At 43.1% G+C, this 19,531-nt stretch overlaps 1 gene segment (V, D, J or C); it reads left to right on the forward strand.

Moving 5' to 3' along the window:
- The first annotated feature begins 316 nt into the window (after positions 1-316).
- Positions 317-13,005, forward strand: LOC137370316 (Ig kappa chain V-VI region NQ5-61.1.2-like). The segment is given in 2 exon segments: positions 317-386; positions 12,560-13,005. Coding segments are annotated over 2 exon segments (495 nt in total).
- Positions 13,006-19,531: the final 6,526 nt, after the last annotated feature.

Consider the following 19,531-nt stretch of genomic DNA (forward strand, 5'->3'; position numbering starts at 1 on the left):
ACGGCAGCGAGGCCTGGACAACGTATGTCAGCCAAGAGCAACGTCTAAATTCATTCCATCTTCACTGCCTCCGAAGAATCCTTGGCATCAGGTGGCAGGACCGTATCTCCAACACAGAAGTCCTCAAGGCGGCCAACGTCCCCAGCATATACACCCGACTGAGCCAGCGGCGCTTGAGATGGCTTGGCCATGTGAGGCGCATGGAAGATGGCAGGATCCCCAAGGTCACATTATATAGCGAGCTCGACACTGGTATCAGATCCACCGGCCGTCCATGTCTCCGCTTTAAAGACGTCTGCAAATGCGACATGAAGTCCTGTGACATTGATCACAAGTCATGGGAGTCAGTTGCCAGCGCTCGCCAGAGCTGGCGGACAGCCATAAAGGTGGGGCTAAAGAGTGGCGAGTCGAAGAGACTTAGCAGTTGGCAGGAAAAAAGACAGAAGCACAAGGGGAGAGCCAACTGTGTAACAGCCCTGACAACCAATTTTATCTGCAGCACCTGTGGAAGAGTCTGTCACTCTAGAATTGGCCTTTATAGCCACTCCAGGCGCTGCTTCACAAACCTCTCGAGACAAGGAGACCAAAGAACTAGTAGAATAGATAAGGGAGAGCCAGTGGATGTGGTGTATTTGGATTTTCAGAAGGCTTTTGATCAGGTCCCATATAAGAGGTTAGAGTGCCAAATTAAAGCACATGGGACTGGGGGGAATATACTGGCATGGACTGAGAACTGGTTGACAGACAGGAAACAGAGAGTAGGAATAAACGGGTCTTTTGCTGGGTGGCAATCAGTGACTAATGGGGTACCGCAGGGATCAGTGCTTGGGCCCTTGCTATTCACAATATATATTAATGACTTGGGTGAGGGAGCTAAATGTAACATTTCAAAGTTTTCAGATGACACACAGCTAGTGGGTGAAAGTGAGCTGTGAGGAGAATGCAAAGAGGCTCCAATGTGATTTGGGCAAGTTGGGTGAGTGGGCAAATGTATGGCAGCTGCAGTATAACGTGGATAAGTGTGAGGTTATTCACTTTGGTTGTAAAAACAGAAAGGCAGATTATTATCTGAATGGTGACAGATTGGGAAAGGGGGAGGTGTCCTTGTACACCAGTCGCTGAAAGGAAGTATTCAGGTGCAGCAAGCAGTTAGGAAGGCGAATAGTATGTTGGACTTCATTGCAAGAGGATTTGAGTACAGGAGAAAGGATGTCTTACTGCAGTTATACAGGTCCTTGGTGAGACCACATCTGGAGTATTGTGTGCAGTTTTGGTCTCTTTATCTGAGGAAGGGTGTTCTTGCCTTGGAGGGAGTGCAAAGAAGATTTACTAGGCTGATTCCTGGGATGCCAGGATTGACGTATGAGGAGAGATTGGGTCGACTAGGCCTATATTCACTGGAGTTTAGAAGAATGAGAGAGGATCTCATAGAAACCTATAAAATTCTAACAGGACTAGACAGGCTAGATGCAGGGAGGATGTTCCCGATGGCTGGGCAGTCCAGAAGCAAAAGTTAAAGTCTCAGGATATGGGTATGCCATGTAGAACCGAGATGAGGAGAAATTTCTTCACTCAGAGGGTGGTGAACCTGTGGAATTGTCTACCGCAGAAGGCAGTGGAGGCCAAGTCATTAAATATATTCAAGAAGGAGATGGATATATTTCTTAATGCCAAAGGGATCAAGGGATATGGGGAGAAAGCGGGAGCAGGGTACTGAATTAGATGATCAGCCATGATCCTATTTGAATGGCGGAGCAGTCCCGAAGGGACAAATGGCTTACTCCTGCTGTTGTTTTCTACGTTTCTATGCTTCTATGTTTCTATGGTGACCAGAACTGGATGCAAGACTCTAGATGTGGCCGAACCAGAGCTTTATAAAAGTTCAGCATAACTTCCCTGCTATTGTACTGAATACCTCTATTTATGAAGCCCAAGATCCCATATGCTTTGCTAGTTATGTCCTGCCACCTTCAAAGACCAGTGAACCCCCTCGGTCCCTCTGTCCCTGCACACTCTTTAGAACTGTGCCATTAAGTCTATATTACTTCTCCCTATCCCTTCTGCCAAAATGCACCTCCTCACACGTCTCTGTATTAAATAGAACCTGCCACTTGTCTGCCCATTCTGCTAGACTATCTATATCCTGTTGCAGGCAATTTGTATCATCCTCAGTGCCACGCCTCCAAGTTTGATGTTATCAGTAAATTTTGAAATTTTACTCTTTATTCCAATATCCGAGATATTTATATATATCAAAAAAGCAGTGGTCCTGGCACTGAACCTTGCCGAACACCACTATATACCATCCTCCAGTCTGAAAAAGCAACCATTTACTATGACTCGCTGTTGTCTGACCTTGAGGCCAATTTTTTATCCACACTGACCCTCCTATTCCATGAGCCTCAATTTCGATAACCAGTCTTTCATATGGTACTTTGACAAACGATTTCTTAAAATCCATATAGACAACATCCATTGCATTCCCTTGATCAACCTTCTCTGTTACTTCATCAAAACATTCAATTAGATTAGTAAAGAATGATCTGCCTTTTACAAATCTTTGCTGGCTTTCCTTAATTAAGTCACACCTCTCCAAGTGCCTATTGATATTTTCCCTGATTATTGTTTCTGAAACCTTACCCACCACTGATGTGAAACTGATTGGCGTGTAGTTAGTAAGAATGTCCTTACACCCTTTCTTGAAGAAGGGTGTCACATTTGTCACTCTTCAATCCTCTGGTACCTTTCCCATATCTCGGGACGATTGGAAGATTATGGAAAGCCCTTCTGCTATCTTCACCCCAAATCCCTTAGCAACCTGGGGTGCAAGCCATCTGGGCGAGGTGACATATTCACTCTAAGCAGAGCCAATCTTTCCAGTACTCCTGCATATCAATTTGCACCTCATCCATTACCTCTACCATCGCTGCTTCTACTGATAGTTAGTCAGCATTCCCTTCCTTAGTAAACGCTGGTACAAAGTACTCATTAATTCTTCTAGCCTTGCTCTGAGCATATATCATCTTCTTTGTCCCTAAAAATGCCCACCACGTCTCTTACTACCTGTTTACTATTTACATGATGGTAGAAGATTTTGGCTTCCCTTTTATATTAACTGCCATTCTATTCTCATATTCTTTCTTTGCTACTCTTATTTTCTTCGCTGCACTTATTGAATTTAGCCTGGTTCTCACTTGAAGAATTCATCTTACATGCACTAAACACCCTATTTTTTGTTTCATCATATTCATAATTTCTCGTCTTCCAAGGAGCCCTGCCTTTGGTTCCCCTACCTTTTCCCCTTGTTGGAATGTACACCTTTTCCTTAAACATCACCCATTGTCCCATTACAGTTTTTCCAGTCAGCCATAGAAAGATACAGCACTGAAACAGGCCCTTCGGCCCACCGAGTCTGTGCTGACCAACAACCACCCATTTATACTAATCCTACATTAATCCCATACCACATCCCCACCATTCTCCTACCACCAATAGGGGCAATTTACAATGGCCAATTTCCTATCGACCTGCAAGTCTTTGGCTGTGGGAGGAAATGGAGCACCCGGTGGAAACCCACATGATCACAGGGAGAACGTGCAAACTCCGCACAGGCAGTACCCAGAATCGAACGTGGGTCACTGGATCTGTGAGGTTGCGGTGCTAACCACTGCGCCGCCCAGTCTTTGGTTTCATTTTACCCTGGCAAAATCCTATTATACCATTGAAATCAGCCCTCTTCCAAACTAGATTTTCTACTTCAGATTGTTCCTTGTTCTTCTCCATGACTAATCTAAATCTTGTGATGCGATGAACACTCTTACCCAAGTGTTGCCCCCACAGACTGTTGGTTTATTTGGGCCACATCTTCTGCAGCACCAGATCCAGCAATGCTTCCTTCCTAGTTGGACTGAGAACATTCTGGTCAATGAAGTTCTCCTGAGCACATTTCAGAAATTCCTTTCACTTATTTCCCTTTACTCTAACATTATCCCAATCGATATTTGGTTAATTAAAGTCCCACAATACCACCACTCTATAGCTCTTGCACATCTCTGTGGTTACCCTGCAGATTTGTTCCTCTACCTATATGGAGGCCTATAGAATGCTTCTCAACTCTAATCAAATGGATTCTGTCCTTGCCCCCTCAAGACGTCCTTTCTTCCCAACACCACAATGTCTTCCCTAGTCAGCACTGCCACCCACCTCCCTTTTTCCCTTCCCTATCTTTTCTGAACACTTTGTATCCTTGAATATTAAGTGTCCAGTCCTCACCATTTCTAAGCCATATTTCTGTTACTGCAACTACATCATATTCCCACATGGCTATTTGTGCTTGTAGCCCACCAAGCTTATTCATCACACTTTGTGCATTTACAGAGAAGCATTGTAAACCTGCTTTTGTATTCTTCATAGTCCTTCTTAGTCTGCTCCTATCTACTATAATACGACTTCATTTTCTAGTACTACCCAACATTCTCACTTTATACAACTTATTCCTCTTTTCTACTTCTATATGCTGGTGCCTATTCCCCTGTCCTGTTGAGGTGCAACCTATTCCATTTGAATAGGTGTCTCTTGCCCCAGAACTGGTACGAATACCCCAAGAATCTGAAGACCTCCCTCCTGCACGATGCATTAATACTCCCTATGCGTGGCACTGGAATAATCCAGAAATTATTAGCTTTGATGTCCTACTTTTTAACTTCCTCCCTAGCTCCTGATATTCTGGCAGTAGAACTTCAATACCTGCCTTCTCTATGTTGTTGGTAGAAATGTGTGCCAGAACTTCTGGCTCATTCCTTTTCCCCTGCAGAATATTCACTGCCCTCTCCATGATGTCCTTTATCCTGACACCATGGACGCAACACATCATGTGGGAATCACAATTGTAAGACGTTTGGATATCTCTTGTATTTTTTGTTATGCTGTGAGATATTTGTTAATATCTCCTGCATTTCTGTTCATAAGTGAAGTGTAACCTGTTGTGGCGTGGACCAGCATGTGGAACTCACCCGGTGGTAAAAATGTGGAAGCGAAAGAAATGGGGGTGTAGGGAGAAGATTTCTGACCAAAGACATTTAAGGGGATATTTCAAAGTACACAGAATAGATACATTCCAACAAGAAAGAAAAATTCTAAGGGGAGGACCCATCATTCATGGTTAACTAAAAATGTTAACGATGGTATCAAACTTAAAGAAAAAGCCTATAATTATGCAAAGCTGGGTGGCAGGTCAGAAGATTAGACAGAATATAAAAAGCAGCAAAGAACCACTAAAAGATTAATAAGGAGGGAAAAATAGAGTACTTGAGAAAGCTGGTGAGAAATATAAAGACAGATAGTAAGGGTTTCTATACATATTTACAAAAAACAAAGTGACAATTGGTCCTATAGAAAGTGAGGCTGGAAAATTAGTAAGGGCAAATAAGGATATGGTAGATGAATTGAACAGGTATTTTGCATTGGTCTTCACCATACAGGATACAAGTAACATCCCAGAAATGGCTGTAAATCAGGAAATGAAAGGAAAGGAAAAACCCAAGAAAATTACAATCACCAGGGAAGTGGTACTGAGAAAATTGTTGGAGCTTCGGGCTGACAAGTCCCCGGGTCCTGATGGACTTCATCCTCGGGTCTTAAAAAAGTGGCTAGTGACAAAGTTGATACATTGGTTTTGATTTTCCAAAATTCCCTAGATTTGGGGAAGGTTCCATTAGATTAGAAAATAGCCAATGTAACTACTTTATTCAAAAAGGGAGGGAGACAGAAAGCAGGAAACTACAGGCCAGTTAGCTTAATACCTGACATAGGGAGAATGCTAGAAGCTATTATTAAAGAACTTATAGCAGGGCATCTAGAAAAGTTGAAGGTAATCAGGTAGATTCAAGATGGCTTTGTGAAAATTGTTTAACCTATTTATTGGACTTCTTTGGAGAAGTAACATGTGCTCTGGATAAAGGGGAACTGGTGGATGGAATGTACTTAAATTTCCAGAAGGCATTTGATAAGATGCCACATCAAAGGTTATTGCGGAAAATAAAAGCTCATGGTGTAGGGGGTAACATTTTGGCCTGGATAGAAGATTGGCTAGCTATCAGGAAACAGAAAGTAGGCATAAAGGGGTCATTTTCTGGTTGGCAAGATGTAATGAGTGGTGTGCCACAGGGATCAGTGCTGGGGCCTCAACTTTTTACAGTTTAGATAAATGACTTAGATGAAGAGACCGAAGGTATGGTTGCTAAATTTTCTGCTGACACAAAAAAAGGTAGGAAAGTAAGTGAAGAGGACATAAAGAGGCTACAAAGGGATAATGATAGGTTAAGTGAGTGGGCTAAGATCTGGCAAATGGAATATAATGTGGGAAAGTGTGAAATTGTCCATTATGGCAGGAAGAATAAAAGGAAGCATATTATCTAAATGCTGAGAGATTGCAGAGCTCTGAGATGCAGAGGGATCTGGGTGTCTTAGTGCATGAGTCACAAAAGATTAGTATGCAGGTACAGCAAGCAATGAGGAAAGCTAATAAAATGCCACCACTTTTTGCGATGGAAATTGAATACAACAATAGGGAGGTCATGCTTCAGCTATACAGGGGATTGGTGTGACCACATCTGGAGTACTGTGTACAGAATTGGTCTCCTTTTTTAAGGGAGGATGTAAATGCATTGGGAGCAGTTCAGAAAAGGTTTAACAGAGTAATACCTGGAATGGGCTGGTTGTCTTATGAGGAAAGGTTAGACAAGCTTAGGCTTGTATCCACTGGGGTTTAGAAGAGTAAGAGGTGACAATTGAAACATATAAGATTCTGAGGGGTCTTGACATGGTGGATGCGGAAAAGATGTTTTCTCTTGTGAGAGAATCTGGAGGTCACTGTTTAAAAATACAGGGTCGCCCATTGAAGACAGAGATGAGGAGAATGTTTTTCTCTCATGGGTTCGTGAGTTTTTAGAACTGTTGCTCAAAAGACGGTGGAAGCAGAGTCTTTGAATATTTCTAGGGCAGAGTTAGATAGATTCTTGATAAGCAAGGGGGTGAAAGGTTATCTGGGGTAGACAGGAATGTGGAGTTGAGGTAACAATCAGATCAGCCATGATCTTACTGAATGGTGGAGCAGATTCGAGGGGCTGAGTGGCCTACACCTGCTCCTAATTCGCATGTTCATGTGTTCAGTGGGATGGAGTGCCTGACCCATCAATATCTGAGCCTGCGGGCCCAAACTCAGCTATCTGTCAATGACTGAGGAATATGCTGCCCAGGGGATCAGGTTTAGCAGTGAAGCAAAAACAAGAAATGCTGGATTCACTCAGCAGGTCTGGCAGCATCTGTAGAAAGAGAAGCAGAGTTAACGTTTCGGGTCAGTGACCCTTCTTCGGGTCACTGACCCGAAACGTTAACTCTGCTTCTCTTTCTACAGATGCTGCCAGACCTGCTGAGTGAATCCAGCATTTCTTGTTTTTGTTTCAGATTTCCAGCATCCGCAGTATTTTGCTTTTATTTTAGCAGTGAAGCAGTTGTGCTGGAAGGGTTTTTTAGCCAATATAGGAAGGACCCTCCATGCAGTTGTTGAGGTGACAAGGGGCCTCAGTCGCCTTTCTCCTCAAATAAACTAGATAATGAAAGAAAGTGGATGCTACCTGGGAATCTGGATGACACAGTCACAGTGACCATTAGCTTTCTTGAACCACTGCAGTGTGTGTGGTGAAGGTGCTCCCGCAGTGCTCTCACGCCGGAAGGTCTAGGATTTTGACCCATTGCTTTCATAAATCCCCTGAAAAAGTGCTTGTGTAATTCAATGGAGATTTTAATCCACGTAAAAAATAATGAATACATGTTGTTACGCCCAGGTGAGCAATCTGCCTAGGGTTTCTCTTGCTCTCTTCACCTGGTTTTATTGTAACAGAGTTTAATTTTAATTTGAGCTCCCCTTTTTTTGTAAATCCATGTTCACAGAAAGTCTTGGCCAGGCAGACCGGATGGTCATCTGCCTGCAGTGTTAATGCAGTCTGCTCTGGGGGAACTGGTTTAATCATAGCCTGACCCATTATACATTCAGGGACTCTGCAGGAGACCGTCTCCTGCCACTGCCCTGTCCCTCTGACCTCCTGCGGTCTTTCTTTCCCTACTGGGGGGGGGCTACCACCTTCACCCCTGCCAGATCATTACCTAAGAGCAGGTCAACCCCGTCCACAGGCAAGCTAAGGACAAACTTTATGGTCACTGGTCCTGAAACTAGGTCGCACTCCAGGTGCACCCGGTGTAAAGGTACAGGCATACGCTGCCCTCCAATACCATTCACCACCATTTTGGTGTTCACTGCACTCTCTGGGGGAATGGTCAGGCCTTTTGCCAGCAAAAGAGATCTGGTGGACCCTGGGTTCCTGAGAATCACTATGGGCTTGCTTGCCCCATTTGAGGGATATGGGGTTACTTTCCCTTCAGATACAAAACCCTGATCACCTTCAGGAATTCTATCAACTTTTCTGGCACTGGACACAGTAAGCTTCCTGGGTAGTACCCTTATTGCAGTCGCAGCCTCAGCCTGTTCCATGTTTTCCATCAGGCCCTTGTTTCACTGAGCAGGTGTGCCATGATTAACCCTATCGGTTTCCTCTTTAATTTCCAGCAGTCAGCTTTTAAATGTCCTGCCTTGTTACCGTGGAAGCACACAGGTCTCCAGTCTCACTTTTTTTTATTCATTCATGGGATGTGGGCATCGCTGGCTAGGCCAGCATTTATTGCCCATCCTTAATTGCCCTTGAGAAGGTGGTGGTGAGCTGCCTTCTTGAACTGTTGCAATCCATGTGGAGTAGGTACACCCACAGTGCTGCTCGGAAGAGAGTTCCAGGATTTTGACCCAGCGACAGTGAAGGAACGGCGATATAGTTTCAACTCAGGATGGTGTGTGACTTGGAGGGGAACTTGCAAGTGGTGGTGTTCCCATGAATTTGCTGCCCTTGTCCTTCGAGTTGGTAGAGGGTGCAGATTTGGAAGGTGCTGTCTAAGGAGCTTTGGTGCGTTGCTGCAGTGCATCTTGTAGATGGTACACACTGCTCCCACTGTGCATCGGTGGTGAAGGGAGTGAATGTTTGTGGATGGGGTGCCAATCAAGTGCATTAATTTGTCCAGGAAAGGGTCGAGCTTCTTGAGTGTTGTTGGAGCTGCAGCCATCCAGGCAAGTGGAGAGTATTCCATCACACTCCTGACTTGTGGCTTGTAGATGGTGGACAGGCTTTGGGGAGTCAGGAGGTGAGTTACTCGCCTCAGGATTCTTAGCCTCTGACCTGCTCTTGTAGTCACGGTATTTATATGGCTACTCGAGTTCAATTTCTGGTCAATGGTTGCCCCTAGGATGTTGATAGTGGGGGATTCAGTGATGGTAATGCCATTGAATTTCAAGGGAAGGTGGTTAGATTCTCTCTTGTTGGAGATGGTCATTGCCTGACACTTGTGTGGCACGAATATTACTTGCCACTTATCAGTCCAAGCCTGGATATTGTCCAGGTCTTGCTGCATTTCTACATGGACTGCTTCAGTATCTGAGGAGTTGGGATGGTGCTGAACATTGTGCAATCATCAGCGAACATCCCCACTTCTGACCTTATGATTGAAGGAAGGTCATTGATGAAGCAGCTGAAGATGGCTGGGCCTAGGACACTACCCTGAGGAACCCCTGCAGTGATGTCCTGGAGCTCAGATGATTGACCTCCAACAACCACAACCATCTTCCTTTGCATTAGGTCTGACTCCAGCCAGCAGAGAGTTTTCCCCTTGATTCCCATTGACTTCAGTTTTGCGAGAGCTCCTTGATGTCAGCACCTTCCTTTTTTGCTGGAGGTGTGCACTTGTGTCTCCTGCTTTCCTTTTCCTTCCAGGACTGCCTGGGCCTCTATCACCTTCCCATCCCTTGTCCTTTCCAGATTTGTGGGGGTTCTCCCTGGGAAACCAACTTATTGATTAAAGAAAATTCATTGGCCATAACGGCTGCTTGCTGTCCTCCCTGAACCTGCTGCTCCTCGACCTGAGTTTTTATTGAGAATGGGAGAGAGTTTTTAAATTCCTCTATATTGGCCATGCTTTCACTAGGGTTACTTTGTCGCGCCCCGAGTTAACTCAAGCTGTCGTAACTCTCTTTCTTCAGATTCTTTCTGGAATACCCTTTCTCTCTCTCGCTCCTCTCTCTTTCTTTCCTTATTCTGTCTTTCTTTCTCTCTCTCTCTCTCTCGTTCCCTCTCCTGTCTTTGTTTTTCATCACGTTCTATTTGGAAGGCTCTTTCTTTCTCCTTTCCCTGCCTCTCTCTTTCTCCTGTCTCTCTCTTTCTTTTTCCTCTAATTCAAGTTTCCTTTATTCCAATTGTATCTTTGCTAGGAGTAACCTGTCTGGGTCTGAACAAGAACAAAGAACAAAGAACAGTACAGCACAGGAACAGGCCAATCGGCCCTCCAAGCCTGCGCCAATTTTGATGCCTGCCTAAACTAAAACCTTCTGCACTTCTGGGGACCATATCCCTCTATTCCCCTCCGATTCATGTATTTGTCAAGATGCCTCTTAAACGTCGCTATTGTACCTGCTTCCACCACCTCCTCCGGCAGCAAGTTCCAGGCACTCACCACTCTCTGTGTAAAGAACTTGCCTCGCACATCCCCACTAAACTTTGCCCCTCGTACCTTAAACCTATGTCCCCTGGTAACTGACTCTTCCACCCTGGGAAAAAGCTTCTGACTATCCACTCTGTCCATGCCGCTCATAACTTTGTAAACCTCTATCATGTCACCCCTCAACCTCTGTCGTTCCAGTGAAAACAATCCACGTTTATCCAACCTCTCCTCATAGCTAATGCCCTCCAGACCAGGCAACATCCTGGTAAACCTCTTCTGTACCCTCTCCAAAGCCTCCACGTCCTTCTGGTAGTGTGGCGACCAGAATTGCACGCAATATTCTAAGTGTGGCCTAACTAAAGTTCTGTACAGCTGCAGCATGACTTGCCAATTTCTATGATCTATGCCCCGACCGATGAAGGCAAGCATGCCATATGCCTTCTTGACTACCTTATCCACCTGCGTTGCTTCTAACACTGCTTCTGCTTCATCAGATTCATGCAAAAAATGGCCGGTTACTCACCTTAATAGTTCAGACTTACTAGCCTGGCCATGTACAGTGACCCCACACTGCTCAGTCATTTTCCTCAACTCCTCCATAAACAGTGCTTTGAACTTATCCCAAGTTACTTCACCCTGGCTTGGGGAGCTACTCGTGCAGACATGTTAGTATACAATCACACACAACCACAAGAAAACCTGTAACAATTTGTTCTTTTTGATTGGGAACAATTTGGCTTCCCACTTCAATTTTCACTCATTTGTCTGTGGGTAACAGTCCGGACACTAGCACCCAATTTCTGTTATGACCAGGTGAGAAATGTGTCTGGGGGGGGGGGGGGGGGGGGGGGTGGGTCTCTCACTGTCTTCACCTGGTCTTCATTGTAACAGTGTTTAATTTTAAACACACTATGTTTTGTCTCCTTTATTTATAAATCCGTGTTCACAGTTTCCAATTATCAGGCAAATAACTGAGCACAAGGAGGCTTTCTTTGGTTTAAAGCAGAAAGAGGAAATTTATTAAACCTTAAACATAACTTGAATATGGTTCACACCTGCAGATATGCCACATGCTCACGATAGCAAACATACACACGTGATACAAACATGCACGATAGGGACTGAAAAGAGTAGAAGAGATATGTAGAACAGTTTGGGGCAATATTTTGTTACTGTTTCATGAGCTTGCTGTAGTCATTGATTGAAGTTATATTCTTGCGTTTCATTGGGGCCCAGTAATCTTCGTAAAACTTTGCTCATGTGGCAAACCTTTCTCTCTTTTAGTTTCATGTATCTTCAATGGTTTCAGTTCCCTGAGAGATCGGCAGGCAGACAGGAGGTGTTCTTAGTTCCAGGAGAGCACACGCGTTCTAACTGGAAAATCCTTTGTTTGGGAGTTCAAATTCAAAAACCTCCCAGGGTGCTCAGTAAGTTAGTCATGTAACTAGCGCTTTATGTGGAACAGTCTCTTCACATCCAGTAGAATTGATTTGACTACTTCTATGTATTGGAAAACAGGGACTGCCTCCCCTTGGTTTCCACATTGTTTTGTAGTTATGCAAATGCTCGTCCAGTCAGAGATTGCATCTTTTTAAAGTAATAATGTTCATGTGGCGACATCAATGCGTGCCTCCGTCTTGGTAGGTGGGGTTTGCCTGACAATGTAACATTAGAAGTCTGACTGAAAGGCGTGACTTGTGTCAGATGCGACAAAAATACCAGTAGAGAGCAGTATGAACATGAAGTTGAGTCACACGCGGAATGTTGTGTTAGAGTCATTGCCCTATATATTTTATCCAGATATTAATACAAGTGCCTCACACCTCAGACAGGCAACATGTTGTTGTGTTGGGTTGTTTTCGTGACATTTTTTCCACGTAAATGGATTTAATCTTTAAGTACATTTCATTTGTTTTCTTCAGACTGTAAAACTATTTGTAATCTGGTATTTCTTTCCCCACAGATGGACGTTTTGCTCAGCATTTGAAACAGAAACAACTATCAGTGACAGCGGGAACGGGGATACATCCTGCAATTATGTGTGAGCTGGGTGAATCAGTCAGTGCTTCCGTTATCCACTGGTACAAACAGGCAGCGGGACAGCAGCCCGTTCGGATTCTCTACTACGATGGGAATGTTCGTCGGGATAACGGATTCGATCAAAGGTTTTCAGCAGAGAAGACTGCATACAAACAATACGCTCTACGTATTAGCGATGTAAAAGCAGAGGATGCCGCCACCTATTACTGTGCCTATTGGAAACACACACAGTTAAACAGCAATTCAATCCGCTTACAAAAACCCTCAACGCTGCAATTCAAACATCACCAAAACCACATCCGACTCACAACTGAAAACTGCCGAAATCCAACTCCTTCAGTTAAAGGTTTACTCTCTCGCATATCATAAAAATTACACAAAGTAAACAGCTACCCTCACCGTGCCGTTCATTCCTTTACCTTTAGATCCGACATGGAACATCACAGGAGAAGAGGACACAGACAGTGCAATCGGGTGAAATGTCCTGTTGATTTTCCCCACAGACGGTAGCCAGGCGGTGCCCAGCACGGCACTGACCCTGTCTGAAATAAAAACAAGAAATGCTGGAATCACTCAGCAGGTCTGGCAGCATCTGTGGAAAGAGAAGCAGAGTTAACGTTTCGGGTCAGTGACCCTTCTTCGGAACCCTGTCTGAGTCTTTCTCACCCATCACCCCATTGTTTTCCAGCCGCAATTGGTTCTCTGGCCCCAAAACAATCGAACTGGAAATCTTGATCTTCATTTCTAAATCCTCCTCTATCCTACCTCTCCAACCTTCCCCACTTTATATCCCGGGACATGTTATTTGGTCCTCCCACACTGGCCTCTTGTTCCTCACTGCTCCATCATCTTTCAACCACTGAAGTCTACACGTTGGGATTGTTGCTACCTTTCTTAGAAACTATCTTTTTGACTCTTTACAAATGAAACATAACTGCTTCACTTTTCAGCGGTCTCTGTTCACGCTTCCACTCCTGTCTAACTGTCATTTCTCCTTTACTAGCACATTGGTGCTACTATAAAATTAAATGCAAGTGATTAAGAATATAGGAACATGAAAAGACCATCCAGCCCCATGTGCTTACTCCACTATTCAATTAGATCATGGCTGATCTATATTTCATAGAAACATAAGAGCAGGCGTAGGCCATTCAGCCAATCGAACCAGCTCCGACGTTAAATACGACCATGGCTGATCATCCACTTCAGTGGCTTTTCCCCACATTATCTCCATATCCCCTTATGTCATTGGTATTTAGAAATCGGTCAATCTCTGCTTTAAACATACTCAATGACCGAGCTTCTACAGCCCTCTGGGGTAGAGAATTCCAAAGATTCACAACCCTTTGAGTAAAGAAATTTCTCATCATCTCAGTTCTAAGTGGCTTCCCACTTATTTTGAAATTGTGTCATGGATTCTAGACTCCCCAACCAGAGGAAATATCTTATCTGCATCTACCTTGTCTATCCCTTTAAGTATTTTGCAGGTTTCAGTGAGACCACCTCTCATTCTTTGAAACTTTAGGGAATACAGGCTCTGTTTCCCCAATCTCTCTTCATAGGGCAGTCCCACTATCTGGGGAACAAATATGGTGAACCTTCGTTGCACTCCCACTATGGCAATAATATCTTTCCTAAGGTAAGGGGAAAAAACTGCAGACAGTACTCCATGTACGGTCTAACTAAGGTTCGATACAATAGAAGCAAGACTTTGCTACTCCGGTATTCAAATTATCTTGCAATAAAGGCTAGCATACCATTAGCCTTCCTAATTTCAGGTCCATTTACCTGGCTTTGCTCCATATCCCTTGATATGGTCACCCAACAAAAATCTATCAAACGTGACCTTGAACATTTCAATTGACTTCCAGCATTCACAACCTATTGGGGGAGAGTTCCAGATTTCCACTAGCCTTTGCGTGATGATCTGCTCCCTGAAATCACACCGAACAGACTAGTTCCAATTGTAAATTACACCCTTCTTCCAAATTCCTCCCATCAAAGGAAATACTTTCTCTTTATCAAATCCTGTCCTCATTTAAAACACATTGATTAGATCACTCCTCAATCATCTATATTCAAGAGAATACATGCCAAGTTTATAAATCTGTCCTCAGAATTTAACCCATCATTCTGATGAATATGCACTGCAACCCTTCCAATTCCAGATATCCATCCTGAAGTACAGTGTCCAAAACTGAATCCAATACTCCAGATGGGGTTTTGAGCAAGACTGTGTACATAACTTCCTCACTTTTGTATTCTATTTCTTTGACATCTATGGCTCAGTGGCAACACTATCACCTCTGAGTTGGAAGGTCATGAGTTCAAGTCCCACTCCAGAAACCTGAGCATACAATGTAGACTGATCTTTCTGGTATAGTACTGAGGGAGTGCTGTAGTGTTGAGGTAGCATCTTCCAAATGAGACATGAAACACGACCCTATCTGCCCTAGCAGGAGAACATAAAGACTCCATGGCACTATTTTGAAGGGGAGTTATTTCTGGTGTTTTGGCCAATATTTATCCCTGAACCAAAATCATTATCTGGATTATCTCATTGCTGTTTGTGGGGCCATATTATGCACAAATTGGCTGCCATGTTTTTCTTTATATTACCACAGTGGCTACACTTCAAAAGTCTTTCGTTTTTAACTACAAAGGCCAATATTTGAATATCGTTCTTGATTACACTTTGTTCCTGTTCCCAGCTTTTAGTCACATGAACATCCAGATTCCATTAGGCTTCCACAGTTCCTAGATTCTCACCATTAAGGAAATATTCCAGTTTCTTTCTCAGACCCCTAGTGAATGACCTGACACTGCCCCATATTGAACTCCATTTGCCAGTTTTTCCTACTCTCTTTATCTGTCCGTGTCCATTAGTAATTTGCTGCTCCCATCTGCACAACCTACTGTGTCATCAGCAATCTGCGATATACAGCTCCATATTCCTTCATCCACTCATATATATAGTTTAAAAAAAATCTGAGGCCCCAGTGCAGATCTCTAGTTAAACACCAGTTGTCGATTCTTGTCAATCAGAATACAATACCATCGCAAACCTATCCCCATTCTCAGTCTTCTATCTCCCAACTAATTACCAACCCATGTTCCCTTGAGCTTTGATTTTTATTAATAATCTCATGCAAATCCTTTTCACATACCTCCTGGAAGTCCATATAGACACCGTGCATATACATATCCCTGTCCACCATGTTAATGATTTCCTCAAAAAGTCAACTAGAACAGTCAGATGTGACCTACCCCTCACAAATCCTTGCTGATTCTCTAACCAACTCAGTCATTCTGTCCCTGAAGACAGACTCCAGTAACCTTCCCACAATCTTTGACTGTAGAGAGCTTTGTGCAGTTATGACCAACACTCCTGTGATTTCCTCACCCATTTCTGTTAACACCCAGGGTGGAAACCACTAGGTCCTGGAGATTTATTTATCTTAAGTTCCATTAATTCCACGATTACAATGTTTCTTGCCAAGCTCCTCTCCTTGCCTCATTTTTTGGGTTAGCTGGTACCCATTCATTTATTTGCCTATTCTGTGCTCTTCCACTGTGAAAATCGATACAAACGAGTCTGCCTCTTCCTTATTATCCATTATAGTCTCACCTGCATCTGCCTTTATATGGGTCCACAATTCTGAACTGGCTGCTCCCAGTCTTCATATTGTCCCCACTCGGGGAAATGAAAAAGTGTGAGTCATTTTGATATATTTTGTATTTTTGTTCTGCTGTGAGACGTTTGTTAATATCTCCAGCATTTCTGTTCATAAACAAAATGGAGGTAGTTGTGGCATGGACCAGTGTGTAGAGCTCACCGTGTGGTAAAAGCGTGGAGGTGAAGGAGACCGGGATGAAGGGAGAAGATTCCTGACCGAAGACATCATTGTTGGGAATCATATTGGACTTTTTCAAAATAAACTACAGCACAACCAAACAAGCATCTCCACACATACACACCTAGACAGACAAGTCAGGACATACCACTGATGTGGTAGCCTGTGCTGTTACAACATCAAACAGCCTGTCTACAACCACACTCATGGACAATGGCCTTTTGAAACACTATGAATGGTTTTCCTCTTGCCTTATCAAGGTGCAGATATCTCATCAATGGGTAGTATACATCTAAGAACTCCCCTTGTCGAGAACAGGATATGACCACATGCAGGTGGTCTTGTATAGCCAGTGTGGGATTGATTAGGCACTGAATCCCAATTGGATGACCCAATTCAAAACGTTGCCTTATATGTCGAGGGGTCAGGGACAGAAAGGGGTATAAAGCCACAGCTCCCAAGGACATGCAGCCGGGAAATCTGACTGGTCTGTCATAGGAAGTTGTGTGGGAGAAGTAATTCAGTGGTCCTGACCACCCAGGAACGAGCCTGTACGTGGGTCTACTAAGCAACTGGTGCTGTAAGTATATACTATTGCTTGGTGAGTAAATAAAGGTGTTCCACATAAAGTGGAAATTGTGCCCAAAGTCTGTTTCGTGCAATTGATATTCAGTATGGAGTCAGGACCTTAGAGGGAAGTGAGACCCCCTGTTTGAGAGTCTTATAGCTGGGACTAGTATCAGGGACCCTGAAAAGTAAAGAAATAAGAATTCAGACTTTGGATGGGCTTGACACAAAATGTGTGGCAGGGAAATTGCCTCTAAAACAGAGGTGGGTAGAGGTCATCGGGGGGGGGGGGGGGGGGGGGGGGCGGTGGGGGGCGGGGGTGGTGGTGGGTGGTTGTGGACCGGTATATGGGGCTGAACAGTGGACACAGGAGCCCACTTGTAGGCGACCCTTGGAAACAATAGCTTGGCTCATGGCACATCAACATTAGCATAGGAGTTATGAGGCCAAGACAGTAAAAGCTAGTCAGGAGCTTGATGAGAGAGATAAGAAGCTAAGTGGATGTGAGACAGTTGTGAAGTAGTTCATAACACAGCTAGAGGAAGAGAAAGAGCTGGAATCCCCAGATGATAAGGAGGAATAGGGGTCAGTGGTTTAAAAAGAAAAGTAAAAGCAATTTAAGGAAAACTGAATCAAAACCTCCACTGTAATTTATTTTTCTTGCTTCTGTCTGAGGTCTGACTTAAGTTTCAAGTTGTCAAGATGAATGTTGTAAGAATGGAGAACTCAAAGGAAGCTTCTATTAATAACGTATGTGTGTGAGTTTTAATGTGTTCTTTGGCGCTTTGAGTTTATATTTCATTATAGGAATTCATATGGGTGCATGAGGATATGAATGTGTGCATGTGATTATTGGGTGTGCCTCTGTCAATTTAATGTTTTGTAAAGTTAAGTTGTGGATCTATTGGTAGCATTTAGTGTTGGGAGTTTATTGTGCTATTATGTCTCCCAGGTAAAAGAAGAGAGCTGCAGTGAAATGTAAGAAGTCCTAGTTTTCTGTCCATTTAGGAATCTGTGCCTAGAAGCTGCAATGGCATTTGTGTGTAAGCAGGCTTCCTTCTGTTTTAGACGAAACACCTTAAGGTATTTCTTGGGAATTAACCTTTTGTTTGGAGTTTTAATTACAGGCACTTCAGAAGTTTAAGGAAAGAAGATAAGTAATCTGATTTATTTTTCCTTTTGAAAAGCACGTGTCACTTTTCTCTGTGCATGTGTGGAATAAATGGCTCTTTTGTGTGGATGATTTTTTGTGTGCTTCAAGCTTCCGTGTTTTCTCTTCCTGAAATTGTGGTTGTGTGGTCGTAACTTCAGCACTTTAAGTTTGAAAACTCACAGAGAAATTATGAGATAGATTGGAAGGGAAGTTTAAATTAACTGAAGTGGATATTTTAAGTTATGAGACTTGAGGTGGGATTGCTGGCCAGGATCCCAACTCGATTTGGGTTTAGTAACCATGTGGGGATTCTAATCTGGATATGAATTCACACACGTTAGTATGGGGTGGTTTTCATATTAAACTGTGTAAATTGAAATTTGGGTTGGAGACTTTTTCACAAAAGTTACAAGTTTGTTTTTGGGAACCATTGGAGTTCTGCCCTGAAATAATTGGGGAAAGGAATTGGTAAAAGTAAGAAAAAAATCTTTCATTGTTCAGAAGGAGACATATTGAATTGATCTGTCTAACCTGGAATGCATTTGTTACCTGACTATTTTTAAAATGGAGAGCTTGCAATTTTGGAGTAATTGGAAGAGTGGTTTACAAATACTGAGCAGAATGGTCGAACATCTGAGGAAGTTGTAGAAAAAAAAAGAGTATGAAAAAGCAACAGTCTAACAGGAAAGATTCAGGTATTTCCTTTGGTTGGCAAAAGACCCAGTTTAAGTTAGTCAGAGAACATGGCAATGTTTTGTTATGTTCTTTTTTTTAAAAAAAGGAGGGGTGACAAAGACATCACGAGACAATCTGAGGGCTTTTGTCCCACCCTCTTTCAAAACAGCAGAGTGTTGACCATTTCTGCTAGCAGATTAAGCTACCCACACACATTTCTAGATATTGGGCATTATAAAAATTGTAAGTTTTGAGTTTGTTGGATATTAACCCCTTTTGCCACAAGCAGAATGGATCTTTTGTATTTTTTTTCAAGTTACAGGCAGCTACAAATGTAATGGAATTTCGAACAGGTTCAAGAATTTCAGGAGATTTGTCACTGTCTTGTGGCAATTGGCAGACTGGGAACAAGAAATTAGAATTTAAAATTACATTCATATATGTTGGTATTTTTAACATTTAAAGGAAAAACAAAAGGATGTACTCGTATAATTTCAATGTTTTTATGGATAAATAAAAATGTTATAGTTTTATTTGAAAAGAATTAAATAAATTGATTTTAATGTAAAGTGATCTGTCGGTGGAGGAACTCATGTTGAAGTGAATGGAATGTCAAGCTGGGCAACACAAATTACAAAGGAAAAAC

Source organism: Heterodontus francisci, chromosome 5, assembly GCF_036365525.1.
Source record: "Heterodontus francisci isolate sHetFra1 chromosome 5, sHetFra1.hap1, whole genome shotgun sequence".
Taxonomy (NCBI): domain Eukaryota; kingdom Metazoa; phylum Chordata; class Chondrichthyes; order Heterodontiformes; family Heterodontidae; genus Heterodontus; species Heterodontus francisci.